The sequence below is a fragment of the Strix uralensis genome, chromosome 3, assembly GCF_047716275.1.
Source record: "Strix uralensis isolate ZFMK-TIS-50842 chromosome 3, bStrUra1, whole genome shotgun sequence".
NCBI lineage: Eukaryota > Metazoa > Chordata > Aves > Strigiformes > Strigidae > Strix > Strix uralensis.
In genome coordinates this window covers 41,528,779-41,555,404 of record NC_133974.1, presented here as the reverse complement: position 1 = coordinate 41,555,404, position 26,626 = coordinate 41,528,779, and the positions used below count along the sequence as shown (strand labels likewise).

Sequence of the window (26,626 nt, the reverse complement as noted above, 5' to 3'; positions counted from 1 at the left end):
TTCATGTTCTGGAAAGAATACATAGACTCTGGTAAAGACTTTTTTGCAGAATTGCTCTTCTTAAAAGACAATCGGTGAAGAGTGGTGTCATTAGTTAGAATGGCAGTGCCTAAGCATGAGTAGTTTGGGTCCTTGTCAGACATTACATGGGCAAATGGTTGAGGAAGAAACTGTAAGGGAATTATGGTTCTTTGAATTATGTTATTCATGGTGTCTGGCCTACTAGCATCAAGTCTTTGTAATACTTGGCTTTTGCATCAAGACATCAAGGAGTGTGGGAGCCCTGCACATCATGCTCTTAGACAGAAAACAGAACACTTGGAGCTGAAGTACAGACTGCAAGTTATGCTAGTGGCAGCCTGAATCTGCAGCCTTTCAGCTTCATCCACTTAGAATGCAAGAAAGCCATCAAATGAGAACATTTATAATACATCTGAGAGGGCTGTTGTAGCTGTGAGGTAAATAAATGTTTATTTCAGTGCTCCTGCTGAGTTTCTAACTAGTTTTAGACCAAAGGAGAGTACTGTGCTGTGTTTGTGGGGTGCGGTTTTTGGTAGTGTGGGAGGGGGCTCTAGCGTGGCCCCTGTGAGAAGCTTCTCAAAGTTCCCCTGGCTCCGAGTTGGACCTGCCTTTGTACCAAGGCCAGGCCAATTAGCTTTGCCTCTGCGATAACTTAAGAAGGAGAACCTGGCAGGTGGTTGGGACTTTGAGGAGGAGTTACAAAGAGGACATGCATGCAAACACGGAGGTCAGTGGAAGGAAGGGCAGAGCAGAGAGCCCCCCTGTATCCCGTGGTGAGACGGCAGGGCCGCCCCCTGCCACCCATGGGGGTCACTGGAGGAGCAGAGATCTGCCTGTGGAGGACCCCCGGGACTCTGAGGGGAGAAGCAGCCCCCACTGTTGTAGTTCAGCGCTGGAAGGACAGCAACACGTGGGGGTGACCCACGCCGGAGCATCTGGAGACGAATGCATCCTGTGGGGAGGACTCAGGGCGGAGAGAGTTTGTGGAGGACTGTCTCCCGTGAGAGGGGAAGACGTGGAGCAGGAGAAGAATGTAGAGGAGTGCTTCCCTCCTGCTTGGAGGAAGACTCGGGGAACTGACTGCACCCCCCTCCCCTGCCCCTGTGCCACTGGGGGAGGAAGTAGAAATATCGGGAACAAAAGCTGGGCCCGGGAAGAAAGGAGATGTGAGGGGAGGTGTTTTAAGATATGGTGATGCGCTGTCCCGTCCCATTCTGTCTGTTAAGTGTTGATTCTGTTAGTGCTTGAATTAAAGTGATGTTCTTGTTTTCTTCCCCTAACGAGTCTGCCTTTTGCTTGTGACCGTTTAAATGGGTGAGCTAATCCTCCCTGTCCTTACCTTGATTCCTGAGCCTTTTGTTTAATTTTTCTCCTTCCCAGCGCTAGGGAAGGAGTAAAGGGCTGCTGCGTGATGCTCAAACCACGACAAGTATGTAGGTGCCAGAGCAAACCCAGGTAGAATTAGGTCACCTTCCTTCCTCTCTGTGCATGCACCTGTCTGTTGCCACTTCATGTTATTTCAGCCTTGCTGCTCCCGCTGTTCTTAGTGCAGAGCTTGTGGAGGTGCCCAGGTGAGCTCTTACAATAGCAGGTGAGTTCCTGTCCTGCTGCAAGAGCTGTGAATGGGCTGTTCATGGGAGAGGTGACCCCTGGTAAAGCTGGCCACCCGCAAAGTGATGTGAAATTACTAGAAAAGTGAGCCTACTGCAAAGAGATTTCTTCTTGCCATTATCTGTTAATTGTAACAACTGGGAGACTGTCGGTAAAGCGTTTTGCTACATGAGCCAGTAGTAGCGCCATGGTACTTGAATACCATGAGTGATGCTTTAAAGGGTAAAGTGGTGTATTCTGTGCAGGAATGCTTGCTAAAGATGATAAAGGAGTGTAGAAAGGAAAATGCACATACTCCTCTTGCAAAAGAATTTTTCTTAGAGACTGGTCAATCTGTGAAGCTAAATTCAGTATTACTAAGTATGTCTTTGGTCAAGTTTTAAAGAGAGAAAAGCCTGCCTTGCACACTTGCATTTTTTTGGGCTACAGATTTCCTATCTTTAGTAGATCTTTTTGTGCTGAATTCTAGTCTAGTGTGTTTAAAATTATTCGGGTAGCTCCCTTATGGAATTCTTAAAATGTACTTCAGTGACCAGTTGTATCCACTGTGCTTTTGTTGTGGCTGTTGGCTATTCCTACACCTAACAGATGGCACTCGCTTAAACTGACAAGCTGTGGGATAGCCAAGCATTACTAATAAAACCTATCACATGTTAAACTTGACCTGACATTAATCAAGTTTTGAATGCTACAAATGATTCATGGATAATAATTAGTCTCTTGATCATATTAGTGAACATCAGTCTCACATTGCTGCCATTATCTGCTTTTATTCTTATAGGGAACAAATCCATTGCAGTAATTAGGTGTTTTTAATGTCTTTTGAGCCAAAATGTTCTGTATGATTAACTTGGCAAAGAGGTTTAGTCTTTCAGTATGATTGTTTTCAGAGCTTCTAGTAAATTCACAAACTGAAAGCCTTTCCATAAAATTGTATTTTATAAAAAGTCTGTATTTTTAAATTTTATCAACTGAGAAAATTCCCATGTGTCTTTACGCAGGCACTTGGTATAATTTTCATCACTGTATGATTCAGCTGTTCCCATAGTTCAGAATAGCAGTGTTGTTAAACAGATGAACCTTTGGAGTTTACTTTTCCTCTTCTTGTTTAGTACTGAGTTATTGCTTAACATCAAGTACTTCCGAGATGTATGTATTCATACAGACAAAATGTTTTCAGCTTTTCTGTTTATATCTTGAATTAGTATCTTGAGTGGATGGCTGTGTGAAAGCTAGGATTTGAGCTTTATGCATAAATTTTTTTAAAGGTTTTTCATCCAGTTTGAGTTACAGACTGATTTTGCAGCCCAAGAGCGTGAAATTTCTTTTTAAGTAATGAGCAAGTGAGAAGTTTATGTTCCTTACGTAGTTAGGGCAAAGTAGATCATTCACTGGTTTACTGAAGATGTAGCAGTTATTCTTCAATATGTGTTGGGTCTTAATTAACATATAAAATTTCTTCAAATAATTAGTTCTTAGAGAGTTCATTTTAAAATTTATTTTCTACAGTTTTTTTTATCCTACTCTTCCTTTATGCATCTTTAGACCGTTAGTATGGGCCACAAAATATTTTTTAACTTCATGATTTTTTTAGTATATTAGTTTAAGAATATTTAGTATAAGCTGTGGTTTTCTGACTGTACTCTCAGTTATGCTGCATTTCCAGCAGTTTCCCAGCAAACGAAAATTAGGAATCTTTAAACAGCCAAGTACAATGAATAATCGAGGATGCAATATAGAATTGGACTTTGCTGTAAAGACACACTTCAACTGATACTGTTTTTACCTCATTTATTTGACATAAAGTATGAAGAAGTGAGAATAATGCAAAGGAAACTGGGTCATGTTAAATTACTAAAAATCTACTCTTCAACATTTTTATAGGTGATTGGAGGAAAACATGAAATCATATAAATGAGAGATGGATTACTTGTGATTTTGTGAGGGAAATAAATGTTAATGTTGAGATGCTAGTTACAGCTTTTGGCATCACAGGGCACAAGCAGAAATATTTACTTCTATGGCCATGTATTAAGTCACATTCCTGAGACCATGGGCCATGATTTCAGGACCTTAGCAGTTACTTGGAAGGAGCCATTTTGAGTCAAGCAGCCAGTTGTAATGAGCCATTGGCTGGTGAATACTTTGGGAAGTACCCATATATCAAGAGGTCTCCCTGAATGGAGAGTCTTGTGGAGGAGAACATGGAGTGCATTTTTTTCTTGCTGCTATGGCCCTTCTGGAATATTATGTCTAGTCTAGATGGGATGGTTTCAGGTGATGAAAAAAAATTATAATTGTGAGTTTAGAGGAGACATTACTGAAATATATGAATAGTTACATCAGCTTCCTTGTGAAATGTTTGAAATGTGAAGCTTGTTTCTTTGCCCCGAAAACCTCTTCAGAGATGTCTTGGTCAGTGTCTAAATAGAGGAATGAAGAAGAAAAGTTGATGGAAGAAAAAAAAATGTTGATAAATAGACATTAATTTTTAAATTGTGCATGCAATACTTCATTGGACCAACTTAATGAAGATTGTGGTGCTCCAGCACAGTATGCTGTAACTTGAGACTGCACAGTTCTCAAAAAAGTTACTTGGCTCTTGAGCATATCACTTGAAGAGGAAATTAAACATGCATGAGAGGAGAGGGTTTCATCCTCATAGCTGTCTGAAAGTTAGTCTGAAGTGGTGATCCATACTACATCTGGTTTTGGGCAGGAAGGGAAGGAAGCAGTTGAACTGCCAGAAGTATGTCTTTGATCCTCTCCCATCTCCCCCCAAGCTGTTAATTTACACTAGATTTGTTTAGGTCTGCTGTTTTACTTCAGATGCTAACACTAGGTGAGGTGAACGATATCCCAAACATGAAAAAGATAAAAGTCTGAGTGGATTCAGTTTGACGGTTTGTCCTTTTTCCCCTTTTTTTATTTTTTTCAGAATGCGTATGCTCCCTTTAATTCCCAAAACCATGTATTCCCCAGAGTCGCTAAAGACTGTTTTGAAAGATTTGCCGTATATTTGTAGTAATTTCAGTCAATGAACCAAAATCAAAACTTCTCTTAACACTTTATTTTGGGCTCTATTTCTCTTGAAACGTGAAGTAGTAGCCAACTTTTATTTGTTGAAAGTTTTGAGATTTTGAGTTTTATTTTTAAATAATATATGATATATGTATAATAATATACCCCCCGGTATATAGTTACTCACATGCTATTTGATGCTTTTTTGCCTTAAGACTGAAAGCAGCTGTTTAATTCTTGATACCTTCTCTGCTTTAGAAGCAAAACAAACCTAAAAAGAAATGCTGCAGGACAGGGGAAAATAACAAGATTTTGGGGAGAAGGAAGGAGAGAGACTACAACCATAGCTTAGAGGGACCAGGTTCCCTCACCTGACATTAAGCTGCATTTGATAATATTTTCAAGCATTGCACAGTAGCCTGTGTATAATCTGGAAGGAAGCTTATACCCCACCAACAGCATGTTTAATTTTTTTTTCCAGGAGGCCTCCTTTTCAAAATGTAATGTTTGAAAGCTGCAGTTCAGAATATTAATAGTTGGGTGATGGCTCCATCATTGCCTGTTACTGATTGATTTATTTTGGTAAGTGTGATAGTAGGGCTGAATCTGAGACAGAGTATTTTTGCATTATTTCAACTCAACACAGACGTCATTCTGTAGGATTTCTGATGTAATTCAAAACCAGAATTTCTGAATATATTATGTAGTAGATTATTCTGAATGTATCTTTCTTCTACCCATAACAAGGGAGATCCAGTTTTCTATTCTGATTTTTATTTAAGCGAAATAGTTTTATTAAGCAGGGTTTTAGTTTTTTTGTGTTTATCTGGTTTGGTTTTTTTAAGCTTAAATCCAGAGAGGGTACCCAATAGAAATACTGGTTTTCTTACACAGATCTTCAGCTGGATTTGTGATTCATAGATCCTTTCTTCAGAGACTTCTTGTATGTAATAATAGAGATGATTTTTTTTTTATCTTGTGAATTAACAAAAATATGATGAAAATACTTAGTAGCAGACACGTTAAATTCAGCTATGTTTTATTGAATGTTAAACCACTGTACATTAGAAAGCATTTGTACCTCCCACTTTGCATGTAAAACTTTGTCTGGGATGTCTTCAGTACATCAGCAACCACTGTTAAAGTAAATAATTTTTATATTGAATTTGGAAAATTAATATCTCATGAAAGAGTGCATATTGAGATGAGACAGGGCTCTCGAGGAAGTTGCCGTATGAAAACAGAAAAATATAGAAACTGGCAAACAAGATGAAACAAAGTCACGTAAAAATAAAACAGGAGTGATATCCTATTTTAAAAGCAGAATAGTCCATCTCTTTTAGAGAAGTGCAAGGAAAGAGCCAGAATAATTGTTTTCTTTTTAAAAAGGTGGTTATTGGTGCTGGGATCTTATGAATCTTTTTCCAAAGACTGTATAATAAGTTTAAAGAATCGGTAGTATTTGTGCAGAGATTTATGAGCTCATGGCTGTAAAACTTGACAGTTGCCAGCTTGTGAGAATTACTTTGTAGTCTGATGGTGAGGGCTTGTCATCAGAGGAAGGGATTGTCTTGTAAGTTGGGCTGAAACTGAAGCCAGTGAAGCTGCTGACTCTGTGAAGTTAGGAATGACAGTATGCTCATGTCTGAAGGTGTTTTACATTCTAATTAACTGACAGTTCAATTGGTCATTTATTTGTAGCTAATAGTTTTGAATAAAGTATGTTCCCTTTCGCAGCTTTCGCTGTGAAGTGAACAGGTAGAGATGATCAGTAATTTGAAGGTGGCTCTGAAAATCTGCTTTGGGACTGGTGCAGGAAGAGTTGCTCCAGTTTGACTTGAAATGGAATGAAGCGTATAGCAGTTCTGAAACTGAAAAAGCAAGGAAAATGGACATATGTTTGTCTTGTATTATAAAATTTGAAGGGTTTTTTCTCTGTATCTCCAAGTTTTTCAGTAGGCTAACAAGCAGTATCAGTTTTGAATCAGAAATACAGACAAAATGGTTGGGAATATTTGCATATTGTGACATAGCAGATAGATAATAGTTGTGTGCAAGGACCCTAGCAAACTATTTTGTAGAAAATCAATATGACTTTTCAGAGTTGTCATTATGTTTTGGAATCTACATAACTCTCACAGCATGCTGTGTTTCCATTAGATTTTTCTTCTCTTTTTTTTTTTTTAAGGTGAAGGAAAAGGCACAGTAGTACCTACTGGATTTATTTTATGAATAAAGTAACATATGAAAACTTGCCAGAATCTTGTGGCTGACTACAGAATTACAGAAACATTAATAAAAACCTACTAGTGTTATACAGAATTTGCACCAAAACTTCCTCTTCCTGCTGGAGGAGCCAAGTGATTTCTTTATTGATAAGTATAGAGATCTGTCCAAAGCATGATTTTTCAATTATCCACTCAAGAACTGCTGACTAGTTCTGTGTTTGAGCTAAATCAGCTTCATCAGGGTGTTAGTTCTGCTTTGGTGACATAATGCTGTTCCTCATTTCAGTGGTTAAAGAGCAAGGAGACATCCTGTTACTCGTCATACAGCTTCACTCATTCCATGTGATTCTTTTCGTTAGAGGAATATTATTGGTGCAGTGATAATTTGAAATTTGATTTAGTTATAAATTAAGAGGGAAAAGTTTTAAATAATAAACTGTAGTATGAGTATATGGTTTATTGCAGCGTTCACAGGGAAGCAGGAAGCTGCAAGAGGTGAACAAAGGGGTTCACAGGTGGAAATAGATGCCACAAGGCTACAAGAAATAGCATGCCAGAAGAACTGGCTTGCATGCATCATTTACCCCTCTTTTATAAAATGTCATTGAGATGCATTGCATTTTATCTGATCCCTGGCAGTCATCCCAGTCAAGCAGGTGTGCCATTTATCACGGTGCCGATTAAAAAAGACCGTACTGTTCAAGTTAATTAGAAATTTTAAGATGTGTGGAAAGTTGAATATAATTTTTTAAAAGATGAACCGTGGTATCTGCATTTTAAATTCATACACCTAAAAACCTTATATCAACTATTTTTTTTAGTCTTAAAAACACTTGCTTATATGTCAAACATTCTTTTTCTGTTCATTCTCCCGACATTCCAAACTGTCTGCAGTATTCAATGGGTATATATAGTCTGCTGTTCACAGATAACCTCTAAATAGTTTAATTCTCAAGAACATGTGTATGGGAAGAAGCTCAAGAGAAAACTTCTGTTCCCTCCTTCCCACTTCCCTCTCCCCCTCCCCCCAATTGCTAATTCTTTCTAGTTAAAATTCCTTTCTAGAGTGTTATCATTCAAATACTTGTAATTGACCTAATGAGAATGAAAGCAGCATAACTGAGAATGAAAGCAGAATGACTGAGAGTACAAAAAGGTTTAGTTACCTGTTGGGGATTGCTCTGGTTTTAAAATCTGTTTGATATCTGTTGCCACTTGGGAGGAGATGTCTTAGAACACTCTGAATGTCCAAAATGAGAACGAGTTCAAGTCTGAAACAGGTGTCAGGCTGACAAGAGAGATTCGCTTGCATTTTATAATTTTGGTGCAGTAGGGAATGAAAAGGAATACCAGAATGTATTTTTGAAATGGTAAATTTTGAATTTACATTTTCCTCCCCATTTATGAAGTTGTAGTAGTGCTTTAATGTAGTTTTCTAAAACTGTAGACCAGAGTGGAGAAAGCTACTGCTAAAATAGTACATGATAATAATTTTATGCTTTACCCAGGTGAGTCACACACTCCAAATTAAAAGATTGTTTCTATATTCTTAAATTGTGTTTTGGGAAAGAGTAAGTGATCCAGTTTATGTAAGATCCAACACCAAAGTAACCATGTCCTCAAGTTCTAGTTCCTTTAAGAATGTCAAATAAGCAGAAAGAGAGATGGTTGATTTCATTTTGCCACTTTGGTTAGTGCCTTTTAATAAGCTAACTAGAAATACATAAAAAGTAGTCGGCTAATTTGAAGTTTGTATTTTATTTTTAAAGTTTTTTTTATTATTATTCAGAGAGATATTTTTTGATACTTGAATTTAATGAAATCTTTCCCATGTGTCTTTGTAAGTATGAAGCACATTCTTATTACAGATTTCTCACTGTCCAGTCAGTTTTGGAACCAGACAGTAACCTTTCAAGTGATCCACAGAAGACTGTGTAGAAATTTTTTTTTTTATTTATTTTTTTTAAACTTCTTGACATTTGTTTAAATGTTTTTCCGATATACTCATTGCTCCAATGAAGCACAGACTAATAATGACTTTATGAAAGAATTTGGGATTTTTTTGTTCTTGTTGTTTTGTGTAGACATCTGGTAGAGGATGCATCACACTGTGAACCTCAGCTGTAAATTTCAAAATAATAACGGGTAAAAGCAATCTACAGCTTCAGCTTCCAAGTATGGGCTTTCTCTACTGAAAAATAGTGTTTGCCTGGATGATTTCTTACTCAGAATCAAATATTCTTAAAATATTTTAATACCTGAAAGTATTCTCATGAGTGTGTTTCTTTAATTAAATTGTATCTAGAAGTTGAATAGTGAAAGCTGTATTTGTTGATGCATCTGTTAGTGACTGTGGATAAGGAAAAAAGCTAGGGTTTTTTTATAGCAAAATGACAGTTATTCTGTGCAAACAGTTACAGGTTTAAGTGAAATATCATTGTTATATAATTATTGTTTGAAATATTTGGCCATCAGGCTTTTGATCCATGAAACATATAAGTGCATTACTTTGAGTTGTACAGCCCATATTAAGATACAAATTTAATTCTCAACTCCTTTCATACTTTTGCCCTTTACTGACTTAATTTGAATAATTTAGTCAGTGGGTCATTGAGTTAAGTTGAACTGTAGAAAGGAAATGGTACAAAATCAACAGTCTAGGCCAAAATGTTGCTTTTAAAACTGACTGTGATTTACCAAGTTCTGTATTTGCAATGTTTTATGACCATGTGGTTATTTATATGTCAAAGTTTTTTTTCAAATGTTACTAAAAGCACCTGCAACTTCAGGACAGATTCTTCATCTCTACAGTAAAACAGAAATTGAAATTAATAATTTTGGTAATTCTCCCGATCTTTGCTATTATTTGTCAATTGTAGTTCTCATTGGTTATTTGCTTTTCCTTAGGCAAGTCATAATTTAACATGGAAGTGTATCATCAATTCTTATAACTGTCGATTAGCTGGTTTCATTAGTTTGTTTAGTTAGATGGTTTTTCTCTGGTAAATGCATCTTGATAGATGTATTCACCTCCATATGGAATTCACAGTCTTTGAAAATGTAAACCAAAACATTCAAGATCCAAATTAATTCGGACAGTTCTACAGTAGTGTAGCTGTGTTACTGGGTTATGCCCTAGTTAGGGAGTCTGTCAAATACAAATTTTGAATGATGTCTTGAAATATTTTTCAGTACTTAGTTTCAATCTAAAATAAGTGCTACTTGCATGTTAAAGTGGTAAATGTGTTTTTTAATGTGGCCACAAATGACTGTGGTGTCCTGTATCAGAACTGATTTTTCATCTTTTAGTGTATAGAATTGTCTTGGTTTCTCAATATTTCTTTCTGGACAAAGGCATTTTCCTGGAGTAGAATGTAAGGATTTGCCTTCCTGAAACTTGTTTCAGCCTTGAGTGTTCTTTGTAAAAACTGCTAATTTGTTGAAGCTTTCTATGTTGACATTTCCCAAGCTGTAATGTTAAACTATAAATAAGCAGTTAACTAGCAGATGATTACAATAGTAGAGTATAATCTGCTTTGATATGCACTCTTCTAAGTGAAATATTTCTCTATGGAAAAAAGATGACTTTTCCTTTTGTTCCACAGCTCCTGGAAGGAAGCTTTGCCAGAGAAGTTAGCCATGAAGTAGATGGACTGATATTTCAACCTACAGGAGTAAGTAGTGTAAAAATGGATTTTTCTCGCTTCACTCTCAAATGAAATTCTCACTCTCCCTCCCCACTCATCCTCCCATCTACTTCCTAATCTTTGTTTTGGTCAAGATTACTTTGCAGTGTTGGTTCTTATTTTTCCAGTTCCTCAGACTAATTAAATTCAGCTGGTTGCAATCTGATTTACAGTATGTGTGACTATGTGTGATTAATCAATCATGGTGGTAGTTTTCAGGAATCAGCTCATGGTTTTTTTACATGTGTACTATAATGTGCTACTAAATAAGGAAGGATTTTTTCTGCCTGCATGAGCTCTGTGAATCTTTCAACCATTGATTTGAGCTCTCGGATTATTTTTTTTTCTTCAAGGATATTCACACATTAAAATTTTTAGTAAAATTTGTGAGTCGTGTTGTTTTAGTGCAATTAAAGCATGATATATTCTTGAGCCATGTTCACCAGTGTGAAGGCATATGACTGTGCTGGGGAGAAGTCATCAAAAGAACTGCAGACAACCAGAAAAACTAATGTAAATGGTTCTTAAGCAGAAAGGATGGCTTTAAAGAATGCGTAGCATGGCCTCATCCATCCTACTACTGCTGCTGTTGACTCTGGTACAGTAGATACACTGCAGTGTGTGTTGTATATTGGCATAGATGGTGACTGTAACATCATCCGTGTTGACTTATTTCTTAGCTTGTAAAACAAGGAATTGGTTTTGATTTTTCAAATTTGACAAATATTTTTACCCTTACAGTTATTCACAGAAAACATTTGTATTCAGTTTTCCAGATAAAACAGTTTTTTGTGGTCTACTTCCTATATTGTAGATCGTATTAGCAAGGGTGATGACACTTCCATCTGGAAATAAGATTAACCTCTCTTCTCTATTGCAAGTTCTACATCAGCCAACCAGAAACTAACTGAGCAATTAGACCATGTACCTTTTTTTTTTTCTTTTTTTTAATAGATAGCTATTTCCAATTCAAAACAAAACTACTAGCGTAAAGAAAATTCATAGTTTCATAAGTCCTGAATATTGTTAAAATCTAAAGCAATTGTAAAGGCTGCTCAGACCTACTTTCCTGGCTATTAGAGGTTAAGCTATGCAGAGTTACTACAGCTAAATTTGAAATTACCTTTTCTAGTTGAAATGAAGCTACTGCAGAATGTGTCTCTTTGGTGTTGTTACAGGGAATTAATATCTGATTTTTTTTGTGTGTGTGTGCTTCTGGAACTTGTGTTTTCTAGTTTAGCATACTGTGAAATTTATAACCCAACAAAAAGCTCATTTTCTTGCATAAATGCTTATAAAGGTTTTTAATCTTTAAAATATGAGATGCATTTGTTTATTTTGATTTAATGTTCAAATTTCAGTATTATTTCAGGACTTTTGGAATGTGAGTTTGTTGCCTCTGTTATTAAACTGCTTTTCCTGGATTAAGCAATGTGCAGTTTTCTCAATGGCTTTTGTAGTTCAGAAAATATAAATAATATATTTAGAGCAAAATAAATTATTGTAGACCTGTTAACTGGGAAATAAGTATTAAAGCTGATTAACTGAAAAGGGTGAAGCTCATATAGATAGCTGATGCTGCTTCTTTATGTGGTACAGAGGGCATAAATTAATAGACAGCAATACAAGGGCAACAGTATGACAAAACATAAATGATCCCTTGAGAATACTAACTGAAATAATTTTGATTTTGTATTACAGTTGCCATTATATGTGTGAAGTATTACATATTTTCACAGAGAAAGATACCTATTGTTGATTGGGGTAGAGGCCTGAATTTTGGTCACCATGAGACTGAAAGACCTTTATAAAACCAGTTTGTCTCAAGTGAAGAGACCATGGCATACCCAGAAGAAAACAATTCTTAACAACCATTTTTACTGACATATTCGATCTTGTAGAAAAAGAGACAGACAGAAATGATGCTGAGTTCAAGAATATCAGGGAAATTTAAGAACATCTTTTGGGAGCTCCTGAAGTCTTATGTGAGTTTTGAGGAGAAGAAAAGTAGACAAAAATTGGAGCAAAATCATGAAGAAGGATAAAGTGGCATCAGAGGAGGATGAATAGAATGTGACCATTTATAGACAGGAAAATATTTTGGGAAAAATAACCACACTTTCCATACTTCTAATAGATAAAGCAGAATACAGAATTTAAATAGTTAAAGAATGTTGAGCTTATTAGGTCAGTCTGTTTGAAAGTCTTTTCTGTGGTTTTTTTGTTACTTTTTTTTTTCATTTACTCAGAGATGTTCCTCTTGATCTCTGGTCTTAGATACAGACATCTAGACCTGAGTATATGGATATATTCTCCACTAGCTATAGGCAACACTGGTACTGGGAGTCAGCATGGACAGAGAAAGAACATTTTGTTGTTTTCAAGTTTGGTTTAATTCTGACTTACTATAAAAATAAAAATACCCCAAATGATTTGTGAACAGGAATTATGCTTTTAGCCTCTAAGAGCTCTGGGTTTTCTCACTTTTCTCTTGGATTTGAAGAGATTTGACATCAATTGCCTGTGAATTAGTTCAGTTTTGAGCAATCAACATGCTTTAATGAAAAGTGACTTGTGAAAAACTTTTTACTACCAAATTTAAGGTTTCAGTTAGATATAATAGGGTTCATTTTCTTCTGTTAGTCTTCCTATCTAAACTCATATTATGAATAGCAAGGTTCTTGTTTTGAAGCAGAAATTATTTTGCACTGTGACTGGTGATGGTAGAGACGACGTTCAGGATTAAGGAGATTGTTTTCTGCCTGTGCAGGTTAGTTTATTTTGCAAGGTCACGCTAATTGAGCAGCATTATTCCTAACTAATTCACCAATTACTTCAGTTACTTATATTGGTTATTGCTCAGGGTATACAAGTGTTTTAATTTCACAATGACAACTGGAAGGCAATGACGGATGCCTCCCTTCTTACCCCTTCTTCCCTTTCCTTTGAGACTGGAAGCTTTCACAGATCATAAGAGCATGTTTAGCAGAAGTGATGGAGGGTTTTGCCTCATTTATGATCTAAGAATGCTTTGTAGGTGATTTGATGTGGTGTGTGCTTCATAGTGCCCCCCATGCATCCCCTGCATTAATGTACCATTCTCTAACAACTCCATGGTGAGAGACAAATATAAGACAATGTTTTCTTACTATTGTTTCTCTTCTTCCCTTTGTACTCTTTTCCTTTCCTCTTTTTCTTTTCATGCATCCTCTCTATCCAGTAGCCTATTTCCCACACACCTTTTGATTTCCTTTTTATGTCGCTTCTCTCTGACGCTTCTTTTCCCTGCATCATTTTCTATCCATTTAAGATGCTACCGATACAACTCCCATATGGCTAAGTCAGCTCCATTTCATCTGATCAGCTTTCTGATCCCTCTACATGTAACAGGTTGGCAGAGCAGGGACCGAAGCTAAGTGCTAATTAGGAGGAGTGAAACAGGCCAGCAGGAAACTTCATGGACAGGTATGTCGCCCTGGGATCATGCCCTAGACAATGAGTGAATTAGTTTGCAGGTAAAAGCCAAACACCTTACTCACAGATTCTGAATGCTTATGTAAAGATTGGAAGCTTTCAATCATTTTTTTCTAAAAGTTTACTTCAAAACAGCAAACTTCTTACATTTGTTTTAGAACACATGCAGATTGCCAACCTTGTGTTTTTAATGGAACTCTCAAAAATGGTCTCTTATCTTCATCAGAAGAATCGCCTTCATCAGAAGGCAGAATCGGCTTTTTGACCTATGCCCACTCATCAATGAAATTACTTTTGTTATCTACCTTGTAAATCATACCTTTTCTAGATATCTCAGACTGTAATTTTTATGCTACCAATCTCTTAATAACTGACTTTCTTGCTGGCTAGAACTATGACTTTCACTTGCTTGGGAAAAGGACATAGAAATTATTTTCTTACTTTAGCCGCCTAAAAGAAGGCTTAGGAAGGCCTAAGGACAGTTTTTGAGCATCTGTGGAAAGCTTCTATCAGAATTTATTATCTCCTGTTCCATCTTTTTGCCTCCTGAACTCTGTGATGTTTTTGCATTGGCTCAGGCTGACTTATGTTTGGTACTTCTCTATGGTCTTATTTTGGATGAGGAATAAAGTCCAGCCATGTGGGTCTGGGATTTTTCCGGGGAAGGAAGAAGGGCAGCTGCTGAGCTCTGTTCTTCTAAGATAAATGTTATTTTAAAGAATGGCTGAATTATTTAACACATAACTCTCCATACTGAATACTAACAAAAGTTTAGCCTTTAAAATGGAAGGAGAATAATGAAAAGGTTTTTATTTCTAATATTGAATGAGTTTTTAATATATCTTCCTTCCTTTCCCTTGGTAGACTTAGTGGTGATCTGAAATGGTTGGTTGCCTGTTAATTATTTGTGCTATTCCCATTGTATAATAGGCTATGTTATTTTGTTGTTGTAAAAGTTCCCCCAAAATCACTGAAGTTAACATTGAATGAAATATCTCTGAAAGATACACCACATTAAAATATCTCCAGAAGGCCATGCTTTGTGTCATACAATGAATCATAGAGTCACAGAATGGTTTGGGTTGGAAGGGACCTTGAAGGTCATCTAGTTCCAACCCCCCTGCCATGGGCACATTCCACTAGACCAGGTTGCTCAAAGCCCTGTCCAGCCTGACCTTGAACACTTCCAGGGAGGGGGCATCCACAACTTCTCTGGGCAACCTGTTCCAGTGTCTCACCACCCTCACATGAAGAATTTCTTCCTTATATCTAATATAAATCTACCTTCTTTCAGTTCAAAACCATTACTCCTTGTCTTGTCACTACTCTCCCTGATAGAGTCCCTCCTCATCTTTCCTGTAGGCCCCCTTTAAGTACTGGAAGCCGCTGTAAGGTCTCCCCGGAGCCTTCTCTTCTCCAGGCTGAACAACCCTAAATCTCTCAGCCTGTCCTCATAGGGGAGGTGCTCCAGCCCCCTGATCATCTTCATGGCCTGCTCTGGACCCACTCGAGTAGGTCCATGACCTTCTTATGTTGGGGGCCCCAGAGCTGGACAAAGTACTCCAGGTAGGGTCTCATGAGAGCGGAGCAGAGGGGGAGAATCACCTCCCTCAACCTGCTGGCAACACTTCTCTTGAAGCAGCCCAGGATACAGTTGGCTTTCTGTGCTGTGAGCGCGTGCTGCTGGTTTGTAGTCAGTTTTCCATCCACTAATACCCCCAAGTCCTTCTCCTCAGGGCTGCTTTCAATGCACTCATTGCCCCACCTGTATTTGTGCTTGGGATTGCCCCGACCCATGTGCAGGACCTTGCACTTGGCCTTGTTGAACTTCATGACGTTTGCACGGGCCCACCTGTCAAGTCTGTCAAGGTCCCTCTGGATGACATCCCTTCCCCTCAGCGTGTTGACTGCACCACACAGCTTAGTGTTGTCGGCAAACTTGCTGAGGGTGCACTCGATCCCACTGTCCATGTCACCAACAAAGATGTTAAACAGCGCCAGTCCCAGTACCGACCCCTGAGGAACAGCACTTGTCACTGCTCTCCACTTGGACATCAAGCCATTGATTGCAATTCTTTGACTGTGACCATCCAGCCAATTCCTTATCCACTGAGTGGTCCATCCATCAAACCCATGTCTCTCTAATTTAGAGACAAGGATGTGGTGCGGGACAGTGTCAAATCCTTTGCACAAGTCCAGGGAGATGACGTCAGTTGCTCTTCCCTTATCCAGAAATGTTGTAACCCCATTGTAGAAGGTCACCAGATTTGTCAGGCATGATTTGCCCATAGTGAAGCCATGTTCACTGTCACCAATCACCTTCTTCATTTCCATGTGCCCTAGCATAGTTTCCAGGAGGATCTACTTCAGGATCTTGCCCAGCATAGAGGTAAGACTGCCTGGCCTGCAGTTCCCTGGGTCATCTTTATTACCCTGTTTTAAAATGGGGGTTATGTTTCCCCTTTTCCAGTCAGTGGGAACCTTAACATTTCATTAAGCAGTGCCAGTTTCTCCTAAATAGTCCTGTGTAATTGGTAAGCCTTCCACAGTACACGTTCTATTGAATGGTCTGTGAATTTTTAAATATAGGCCAAGTTGCTGGAATATTTCTGAAACTCAGACATTAGGTTTACCAGTGATGGGGCATCAATACTGTTAAATATTTCTATTGCAATATCAAGTAATGGCTTCAGATGGGCTCAGATACAGTCTCAATACCAGAACTGGTATATAAAGGCTTGGGAAGAATCATACGATAACATAAATTTTTGTTTCTAACAAATACACAAGATTCTGGATTTAGCTTTCTAATTTTGTAGTGATTCATACAAGATTCGGAGGCAATGGAATAGAACAGACTATTTCAGTTGGAAGGGACCTACAGTGATATCTAGTCCAACTGTCTGACCAATTCAGGGCTGACCAAAACTTAAAAGAAATGATTAAGGGCATTGTCCAAATGTCTCTTAAACATTGACAGGCTTGGGGCATCAACCAGCTCTCTAGGAAGCCTGTTCTGGTGTTTGACCACCTTCTTGGTAAAGAAACGCTTCCTAATGTCCAGTCTAAACCTCCCCTGGAGCAGTTATGAATCATTCCCACGTGTCCTGTCACTGGATACCAGGGTGAAGAGATCAGTACCTCGATTTCTTAATGTAGATTCTAAGGCTGCCTGATTTTTTTTTTTTTTTCTCTAGAGTTTGCAGCAGAAGGGAAGGGAGTCTGGAGAGAATAATTTTCATCAGTCTTTGTGTTGACCCACACTACTAAAACCTTTCACGTATCTTTAGAATATCTCTTTGCTAAATGTGATTTTTTCCGTAAGAGGAATGTTCATGACTGAATCTGTTACTAGTCAGGGGATGCTGTTGTCATGTCAGTGTGCGCTTTTTGTGCTGTTGTAGGTTTTCCTTTAACAGAGAACTTGCTGTCAATCTCCTGAAATGTCACTGAGCTTTACAACTCATTTCTGCCTATGAATAGTTGTTACATTCAATTTCCATGGCAATGTTCCTCACAATTAGTCTCTTAAATAGCTAGTCATATCTCAAATATACCATTCTATCATATGCTTTAAGAACATACTCAAATTTATTAGTAATGCACAGTATTTCTTTGAGAGTTTTTCCTGCAACTATACAAGTAAAATTCTTACACCAATTCAAGCCTGTCTTTGTGATCTTGAGGTGATATTTTTTCTACTTTTTTTTGAAAACCAGAAAATGAGAAAATTAAGAAAAAATAACAAGTACTACCTTAAACATCAATAAGTAAGGTCAATTAATTAGAGCTCATTTAATTAAACTGTTAGACTCCTTGTTAAAAGTGCCATGATTTTTGAACATAGAAGATCTTTATGATTTCCGCTTACTTTTCAAAAACCTCAGGAAATTTGAACATTTCTTACAGGTACAAACTCCTAGCATCCATACTTGACAAAATTGGCCAAAAAGGGGAGTCATTTTTAGCTCTGGATGTAGTAAAGTAATGGTGTAGCAACAGTTTTTCTTGTTAACTTTCTGCTGTTGGTCCTGTAGTACATTTACAGATGCAAAGGTATATGCTATTTGCCAAAACTGTTTAACTTGACTTCCTTTTTATGTCTGTCTGAATGGATGTCAGTGCCTTGAGTCTGATTACCTAAGGAAAGTGTTAGTTCTAATTGGTATGTTATCTCATTTGTTTGCTTATGACCTACACCATCTGACATTCTCTTATTTCTCAGGTAATGAATTGCATTTGTGGGAGCTATCTAAATGGGTTCTTTAACTTATGTTGTGCAGTTTAATAACCCTGCCTGCCCATGGCATTAGGCAGGAAGGATCTTTCTTACATTTTACATTACATGTACTAGTCATCCACAGGATTGTCAGTTGACATTAATATGATGATGTCTGTGCATGTGGTGTAGGAGAAGAAAAAAGTGCTTTTTCTGGATGCTACTGTTGTAAACATTGGGGAAATAAAGATGTGTTTTGTACTAGGATAGGCAGAATCATCATTCATGAAATCTTTCAACTATGATTTTTGCATAGCTTCTTTGTCTCAAAGCTAGATGCCACGGAGCTTGTTAAATGCAGTTGCTATCATGCTTCCAGCTATGTCAGATTGCACATAGTTTCTAGCTAAAATAAAAAAATAACTGTTAGGAATATATACTGTAAATGTGATATTCAGGTGAGAATACCAAAGCAATTGTTCAGCTTCTGCAAAACATACCTGCTTTTAAGAGAGTAAGCTTGTATTCCACAAATTACGTTAATTTATGTGTGGTGGATCACCTTTGAAAAATCTTTTATGCCTGGATAGGGAAGTCTAAGAGAGGTTCTGCTTTGAATCAATGAGAACTTTTTACTGAATCATCCAAGTAGTTGATTCTGCTCTTCGTGCTTAACATAGCCTAATGAAGTGGTCACTTGTCTCCATGGCAGTGTTCCTACTCATCCTGAATTTTACAATTGTCTTTCCAGGATTTACAAGTGGTAGATCAGGAATGACTTGGAAACACAAAGATATAGTGGAAAGTATTTTGTCAACACTCTCTTTTCTTCGGATCCCAGAATAGCTATCAAATAAACAGAATGCCTCACGTATGATTCATCTATACTCTTTTTATCAAACTGAAAAGATTTAGGAAAATATCTAGAATAACTACGTTGTTGAGATCGTTTTCTCCCAGTACTGTTTGCTGTGCATGCCAGAACAAGGCAGCCAACAGACCTCTTAACTTTCCATTAAGATCCTTCATAAAATGTTTGTATTTCTTATTAGTCAGGAGCATAGCAGTAAAGCAAAAATAGTGGTTTATATCAGCATAAGGCAGAATATTTAGCTAGATCTTCATCCTGATGTTTCAGTGTAAGCAGCAGCCCAGCATTTCAGGAAAATTACATACGTACCTAAGATTTGTGAAAGCGGGGTTGCTTTCAGAGGAGTATTGACACTTGCATTGTGGCATTTGGATGGTCAAAACAGTTAAAGACACTTTCTTTAAAAAGCAGAGTGGTTTATTCTACATTAACCTGTTATTCATAGTTTGAAATATTTACTGGGTCGCTGATCTTAGAAATAGCAAATTTGAAAATGGACTATCAGTATCACAAAAGGGTAACTGAATTTTTGTAATTATAAAAATATGTCTGTTAGGTGCTAGCATGTATTCTCAGATAAATCTTTGAAGGCAGCTGTGTATATTTGGTGACAAAACATTTAAAGTAATCATATGTACTGTACTGTGCAGAACACTATGCTCTGTAAGGCTCAAAGGTGCCTGCAGAATAGTATTCTGTATGGAGGAGGTACAACAGAACACAGCTTTGATAATTTGATCTCATTTTGGCTGCCAGTAACTTTAGTTTCAGTTGTAATTTTGCTCCCTGTTCCATTCATCAGCTCTCCTAGTCCTTGACATTCCCAAAATGGTGAACCAAGTCCATTAACATACGATTAACAGTGAAAGTCTTGAGCTTGATGTGAAAGCTATAAATTGTAAGAAAATTCCATTGTCTTCCACTGACATGCATGCTGAATAATTTAGATGTGATTGTATCATACAGGTTATACTCTTCTAAGTACAGAGTTAGAAGGGCAGTGCTGGACTTCATGTCGTAACTGTAGAAGTCAGAGATAAGAAACCCGATGAAAATTACTTACATAATTAGTGTGGATACTCCTAAAGCAGAAGCTTATTTTCTTCTAATGCTGCTAGTTGTGTTTCTGAAATGAAATTATCTTCTTCTTCATGTTACTCTAGAAGCTTTCCACTGAAATGGAGGAATGAACAACTGTGACATATCCAGTGGTTTGTTCCAGAAGGGGAAAATGAGTAGAAGTTTTAGCTGGAAATATCCCAGATTTCCAAAATGCAGATGTTCTGTGCACTTTGAACTGTTCATTAAAGAAACAATTAGTATACTTGTTAAATCCTTTCTGAAAGTTTTGACAAGTTTGAACTGACAAACAGTAGGTTGCTTGTTTCCAAACAGTAATCACTGGAAATCCCAAGAAGATCTGGTATCTGTATATTCATCCAACCACTGAAACAAAACATGTGTTTTATGGAACACAGGATTCTCTAGAGAGAACTTTTAACTTATGAGAGCAATTAAAATGTGTGTCTTAGGAACTTGTCAGGTTGTGAATTGATGTTGCCATTGTTAAGGGAAAATACATCTTGTTCTACTAGTAATGAGGAAACAGAACAATAGAATGATAAGAGATAATTCTAAGCAGTTTTGGAAACACTCAACTGTTTAACAAATGTAAGTTGATCACAGGATCCAGTGCTATGGTGAGCAAAGGTGAGGAAAAAATGAAAGTTTAGTTAGAGAAAAGAATGACAGAGTCAGGTTTTGCTAGTTTTTAGGCAGCATATTCATTTTGCAACAGTCTTTGCTTTGCTTGACCTGAGCTGATGCTAAGTCAGATTTGTTTTTTGGGAGTTGTTTTGGTTTTTTTCCCCTTACACAGCTGGCTCAAAGGCCAAATGCGAAAGAATGGGAGACACAAGTGTTATTGCTTTGTGTGTTAATTTACAGAATATTAAAAAAAAAAAGTATCAGTTTTAGGTAATATAGATTTTTCTGTTAGTCAAATAAATGTGTATGTAGTGGGCTATATCAGGTATATTGTATTTCTGAAATCTTCAAGACTTTTTTTCAAAGCACTTCATGCTTTTTGGGAGAACGTGTTTGACTTTTTGAGGAGAATCAACAACACTCTCTAAAATATAGAGCACAGTACTATTTCCATGTACTAAGACTGTAGAAAATAGACCTCTCCCTTCTATTGATAAGGTTTACAAACAAAACTGAAGATTTTCTGTGTAATTTTTCAGATGAGGGATATTGGTAAAGGTTTTTTTGCATTATCAGACAGCTTAAGTAACACAGTCATAATGCTTTCATTGTTGTTAGACATTTCATTAAAATATTTGAACCAATAAAGTTCATGAGTGTACTTTTCATAATTTGCATATGAACCAGAACAACCAGGTGGATTTTTTTGGTGAATATTTGGTCACATTTTAAGACTTCTGCAGGACAAGCTGTATTTTCTGTACTTGCTGTACGTGTTTATGCAAGACCTGGTATTTTATTTCCAAAAATATTATGGGAAATGTGGTTTTTTGCATGTTTGCGCTGCTGACCCCTTTCAGTTTCTGGGTTGAAGGGGCACATAGCATCACGTGCCTTGTATCTAGTAACAGTGAGATAAGTGAAACTTAGCATTGGTGTTTAAATGAGAATATAGACTAGCAATCATTGTCATAGAATAAACTGGGGAGTAGTTTTTGTCAGAGTCATGAGCTGCATACATATAATTCACAAACAGGACCTAATTTGTCAAATAAATTATTCATTGAAAATCATTCCCATGGATGTGATTGCTACACACTAAGCTGGTTTGTCTTTGTGGAGAGCAGCTACAATGCTAGTAAGAGTCTTGAGCTGGTTTTGAGAATTTCCGTTGGTGGGTTGGTTGATAAGAAACTTAAAATTCTGTATAAAGGCAGGTAACAAGGATTGCTTAGCTGCAATTATGAATTGTGCCTTTTTTTTTTTCCATCTCTGTGTTTCATGCGAGATGCTATTGCACATCTGACAGTTGTTGCACGGAGTCAGATAGAGTAATGGGACCCAGCTGTAATATAATTATTCTTTATGGTGCCATCAGTCTCTTTTGGTTTTTTTGGGATTTTTTTCTGAAAGACAGTGTTACTCAGACCTGCTTTATCACAGTTAATCAGTTTGTCCTTATGTTCAGCTTTGGCTTTGATACTGCATGCTTGCAAACTATTAATGCTTTTAATAAATCTTTACAGCTGCTAGATATATGGATTGTTGTGGAACAAATACCAAATGAAAACTGGAATTAAGCTAATACCTTGTCTTGGAGCATGTTAGGAATTAGAGTGGTTAGCTACCATACCGGGGATGATGTTACCATGGAGAGAGCTTCTGTTTCCATGACATTTGCTTGCATATTTTGCAGGCCTTCAAAAGAAATAGGGTTTTGTCCTCTATCAAATTTGGTGGGTGTTACTCCATTACTTCTGAAACTCTGCAATGTCTCACTGCAAACACAAATGAATTAATTTCTTAGGAATATTAATGGTGACTGGACTGGCCAGGGAAAAAAAACAGAGGAAAAAGTTATTAAAACTTTTAGCATCCAGAAGGCAAGGGTTTTTTTGTAATATTTTTGACTAGATTAGATATTTCAGCTTGGTTTTAACTGGATATATACTGCTCTGCTTGTGTACATTTTGGTTAATTAAAAAACCCTACAGCTAATAAAGAAGTAGAGTTTTACTGGTTTTAGAAAAAACCCTGTGTTTAGCTGTATAGCTAATGGCTTTATACTGTGAGATCTGCCTTGTACTGGAGTGGGATTTTGCATAGCAGTAAAAATTGAAATCAATTCATGATGTCGCTCGGCTACACTGTAGAATCAGCTATTAGTCTAGGGGTGAATTACAAAAGCCATTTTTTTCTTAGGATGAAGAAGTGCTTTTGAGATGTGAAAATCTTGGTAGCGCTTCATAAAGGGGAGTTTCTTTAGTAACTGTTAGCGCAATATCATGGTAATCTGCAGGCAGCTTTTTCATTTCTCCTGCATTGAAAATTTCTGACTGCGGTCATGTGTAGTCACAGTTCTCTTCTGCAAGATTGCACATTCTTAAATACAGGTGGGTATGATCCCTAGGTGCTTGAATAGAAGGAATTAGGCAACAACACTCATTGTTGAACACGGCCGGGTGTCCTGTTCTCTCCTGTACAGAGGGTGCTGGGGAGGAGGGATGCAGTGAGTTAAACACCATTCAATATTCTTATGCCACCCTAAGACAAAATTGCTTGCCTTTTTGTTCCTATGAACAGTTGACTGTTGTTCCCTTTGTATACCACTCCTGTTCTAATTAGTTTTTAGTGTCCTAGAGTGTTGGGGGTTTTTTTAAAAAAATGGTCTTTCTTCCCTGCCTCTCACCCCCTCCCTGCCCCCTGCCCCCCCCAATTGCGAGTGGGAATCTAAAACTTTGATCCTTTGGTCTGTAATATGTCTGTTTGAAACAGTTATAAACAATTGTCAGGACTCGAGCTGATACCCTTTTTGAAACCCATTTTTTTCAGAGGTTTTCCCAATTTCACATTTTGAAAGCACAAATACACATATGCAGCTGAGGGAGAAATATTCCCAGAAGCCTAAAAACCTAAGAATTGTCCATTTAATGCAACTAAAATTTTGGTCCACCTATTTTAGTATTTTGGTAAATGAGGAATGGTACTTCACCTAATATCCTCCCTCAACTTCTGTCACAGTCATTGTTAATAGCTTCATTTTAGCCAAGGTGACTTTGGTTTGCACTTGAACTGAATTTCTAGGTCTTTCTGCCAAAACCAGTACCAGTGACTCCTCATCTGCTAACTATAAGGTTCATATTCTTTGTCCAGGCTTCAGAATAATTTCATTTCAATAAATAGCATATTAAACGCTTTTGGTTTAAATAAGTCATGTTCTCCTGTTGAGGATGTAGGATACAGCAGAAGAGGTTTTTATAAGACAGCTCATAAAATGTTCTTGGTGTCAAGAGAGGTATAGCTCAATGTGAGTCTCTAATCCTTTTTGGAGTACCTGCTGGATCAACGACAGGTGGACTTGTTCACTTTTGCTGCCATCTCTCTCAGTCTCCTCTCTCTTACTATGCTGTAAGAAAATTTTTGAAGGATTCTCTTAAAGTTGTTACACAAATAGGATGGTGCTTCACAGAAATCTAGTTTATTGGCTCAGAGTTCATACTGGCATGCTCATTATTATCTCTCATTTTAGTAACATTTTCATTGGCATGATAAACTCATTTTATCTTGGAGGTGGGAGAAGATTTGTAAAATGTCCTCCAGACATTGTCATAGGTTCTTGCTTGAACCAATGATGACATTTTTTCCCTAGTCATTCTCAGTTGTGATGGAGATGCAAAGCTTTATGTTCTAGAGGTTAAAGAAAGGACTGTTGTCTTTTTATGACATTAGCAAAAAGGATCATGGGAAACTAAGTTAGTTGAAGAATATCCCATATGAAAAAAGCTTCCTGTGAATTGGCTTAGATTTGTCTCCTTTCTTGTCCCAGAATTGTTCAGTGGCTGCACGTCAAACATTTCAGTGTTCACTTGATGGATGCTGGTGAATTGGCCCCCTGAGGAGCAGTTCTCTTTCTTAAGATATGCAGACATTCTACATTTGTTTGTGGAAAAGCTATGCTTAACCACTCTTTCTGTTCCCCCATCATTGCTTGTAGCAATGTTAAAAGCTGCTAAACCTGCTGACATTTGATTTTGCAGATGATAGTTGTCACTTACCCCCTGCCGTAATTCTCTGCACCTTCAGCTGCTCAAAGTATATCTACATAAACTGTTACCTTAACCGTTGGTATAATTAAAGGAGAGGAAACATTTAAGAGAAGGGAAAGGGGAAAAAGTGACAGAGACTGGGAACTGTCTGAAACCCTTCTGCCAGTAACAGAATGAAAGTTCCCTGCCAGCAGCAGAGAAGTTGGAAGAGGTTCTTCATGGCAGTTGCTCAATCCCAGTATTCAAACCAGAGATCTCGTGTTTTGTGTGGTCATACTCTGTAGAAGGGGTAAAAAAATCTGATGTGGCCAAAACTATTGTTCTGTTGTGTTTTCAAACTGGTTACAAGGCAAGATTGACAACCACTATCAGAACCACTGCTTTCAATGGGAGAATGTTGCTCCCTAAGAAGGACAGCAAGTAATCTTTACAGTAACTGGAGTTCTTTGAGTGATTTTTTTAAAAAATGCAACCTACTCTTCTTTTCCCTTTACTTGCAGTGCTCAGGAAATAGCTACCCTATTCAGCTTAACCTATTCTTATCCAGAGCCACTGACTTGCTTCTTCCTAAATCAGAACTACAAGGATTAATTTCTCACAAAGAGTGGCCCTTTCATTTTTCTCCTTCGGCATGCTATGTTTTTTCTTCTTAGAGGAGGAGTTTTCCTTCTTATTATGCAAATCACTCTCCCAAAAGTGCAGTTTTAAGTTGTATTAGTCTTGTAGCAGGCTTCAAAGAGAAAATACATACTGATTTTTTCTATGTACATTTTTTTCCACTTTGCTTTTCATCCCCAAGCACATCAGCTTGCTACTTGCAAAGTAAAAGCTCTCCAAAGCACATGCTAAGTTCTACTGGTTCGATTTACTCTCATGTTGTTTGAATGTTTTGTTGTGAAACTAAGGATGTACAATATGGAGATTTCTGTTTTAATTACACAAATAATGATGAATTTAATATGATTAAAACTCATCAATTTATAATTTATGTATTAGAGTATGTAGTTGAAAAGGCTAGTTTCTGTTGTTACTTATAAAATACCGCAGGATTCAGTATTCCAAGAAAGACTCATGAATATTTGATTCAAGGAGATTTGTAGTCCTGTAAAATGTAATAAGCTATCCCTTAATGACAATTTTGTGTAACATACATTTGGCAACATGTGGAAAAAGCCCTGCTGGCAATTCTGTGCATCATCTTTCATGCATATCTGTTCAGCTCTAGGGACTTCTTAGTTCTGGAATTAAAAAGAGAAACTAGACTATGTCTGAGACCAGCATGCTGCATTCTTACTTTGTACTTATACTAAAGTTTCTCCTTATGTTCAGATTAGCTTAAAGCTCTAGCCCACTGTTTGCCTCTTGACGTAAGGCTTTGTTCTTTTTTTTCAAGATTGGAATTCCTCAAGAAGTATTTTGGAATATATTTTTGCATCTTTCTATTTAGGGTTGGTAGTTTTCATTAATCTTCCTGAGTTCTAAGGTGATGTGCTCAAATATTATTCCTGGTATACTGATTATCATCATAGCTTAAGAAAAATGTCAACAAAACCAATGTTACGATGAAGCCTTAAATTTACAGGATGTACCTCCTGCAAATACTGATAAACTACCCAACTTCCAAATCATGTTACCGTAGTGAGTCAGCCAAGAGCACTGCTGCTCAGTTCATGGAGGTTCTTTTGTTACACTGGGGATGCTTCTGCTGTCAGACTTCAAGCACTGAATACTTCCTGCTGATC

At 37.4% G+C, this 26,626-nt stretch overlaps 1 protein-coding gene across 1 annotated transcript in view; it reads left to right on the top strand.

The window, feature by feature from the left end:
• Positions 1 to 26,626, top strand: part of RNGTT (RNA guanylyltransferase and 5'-phosphatase) — a 195,492-nt gene that overhangs the window by 82,959 nt on the left and 85,907 nt on the right. Inside the window, exon 12 of the mRNA XM_074862047.1 lies at positions 10,487 to 10,555. Within this exon, the coding sequence (XP_074718148.1) occupies positions 10,487 to 10,555 (69 nt within the window). The remainder of the gene's footprint in view (positions 1 to 10,486; positions 10,556 to 26,626) is intronic.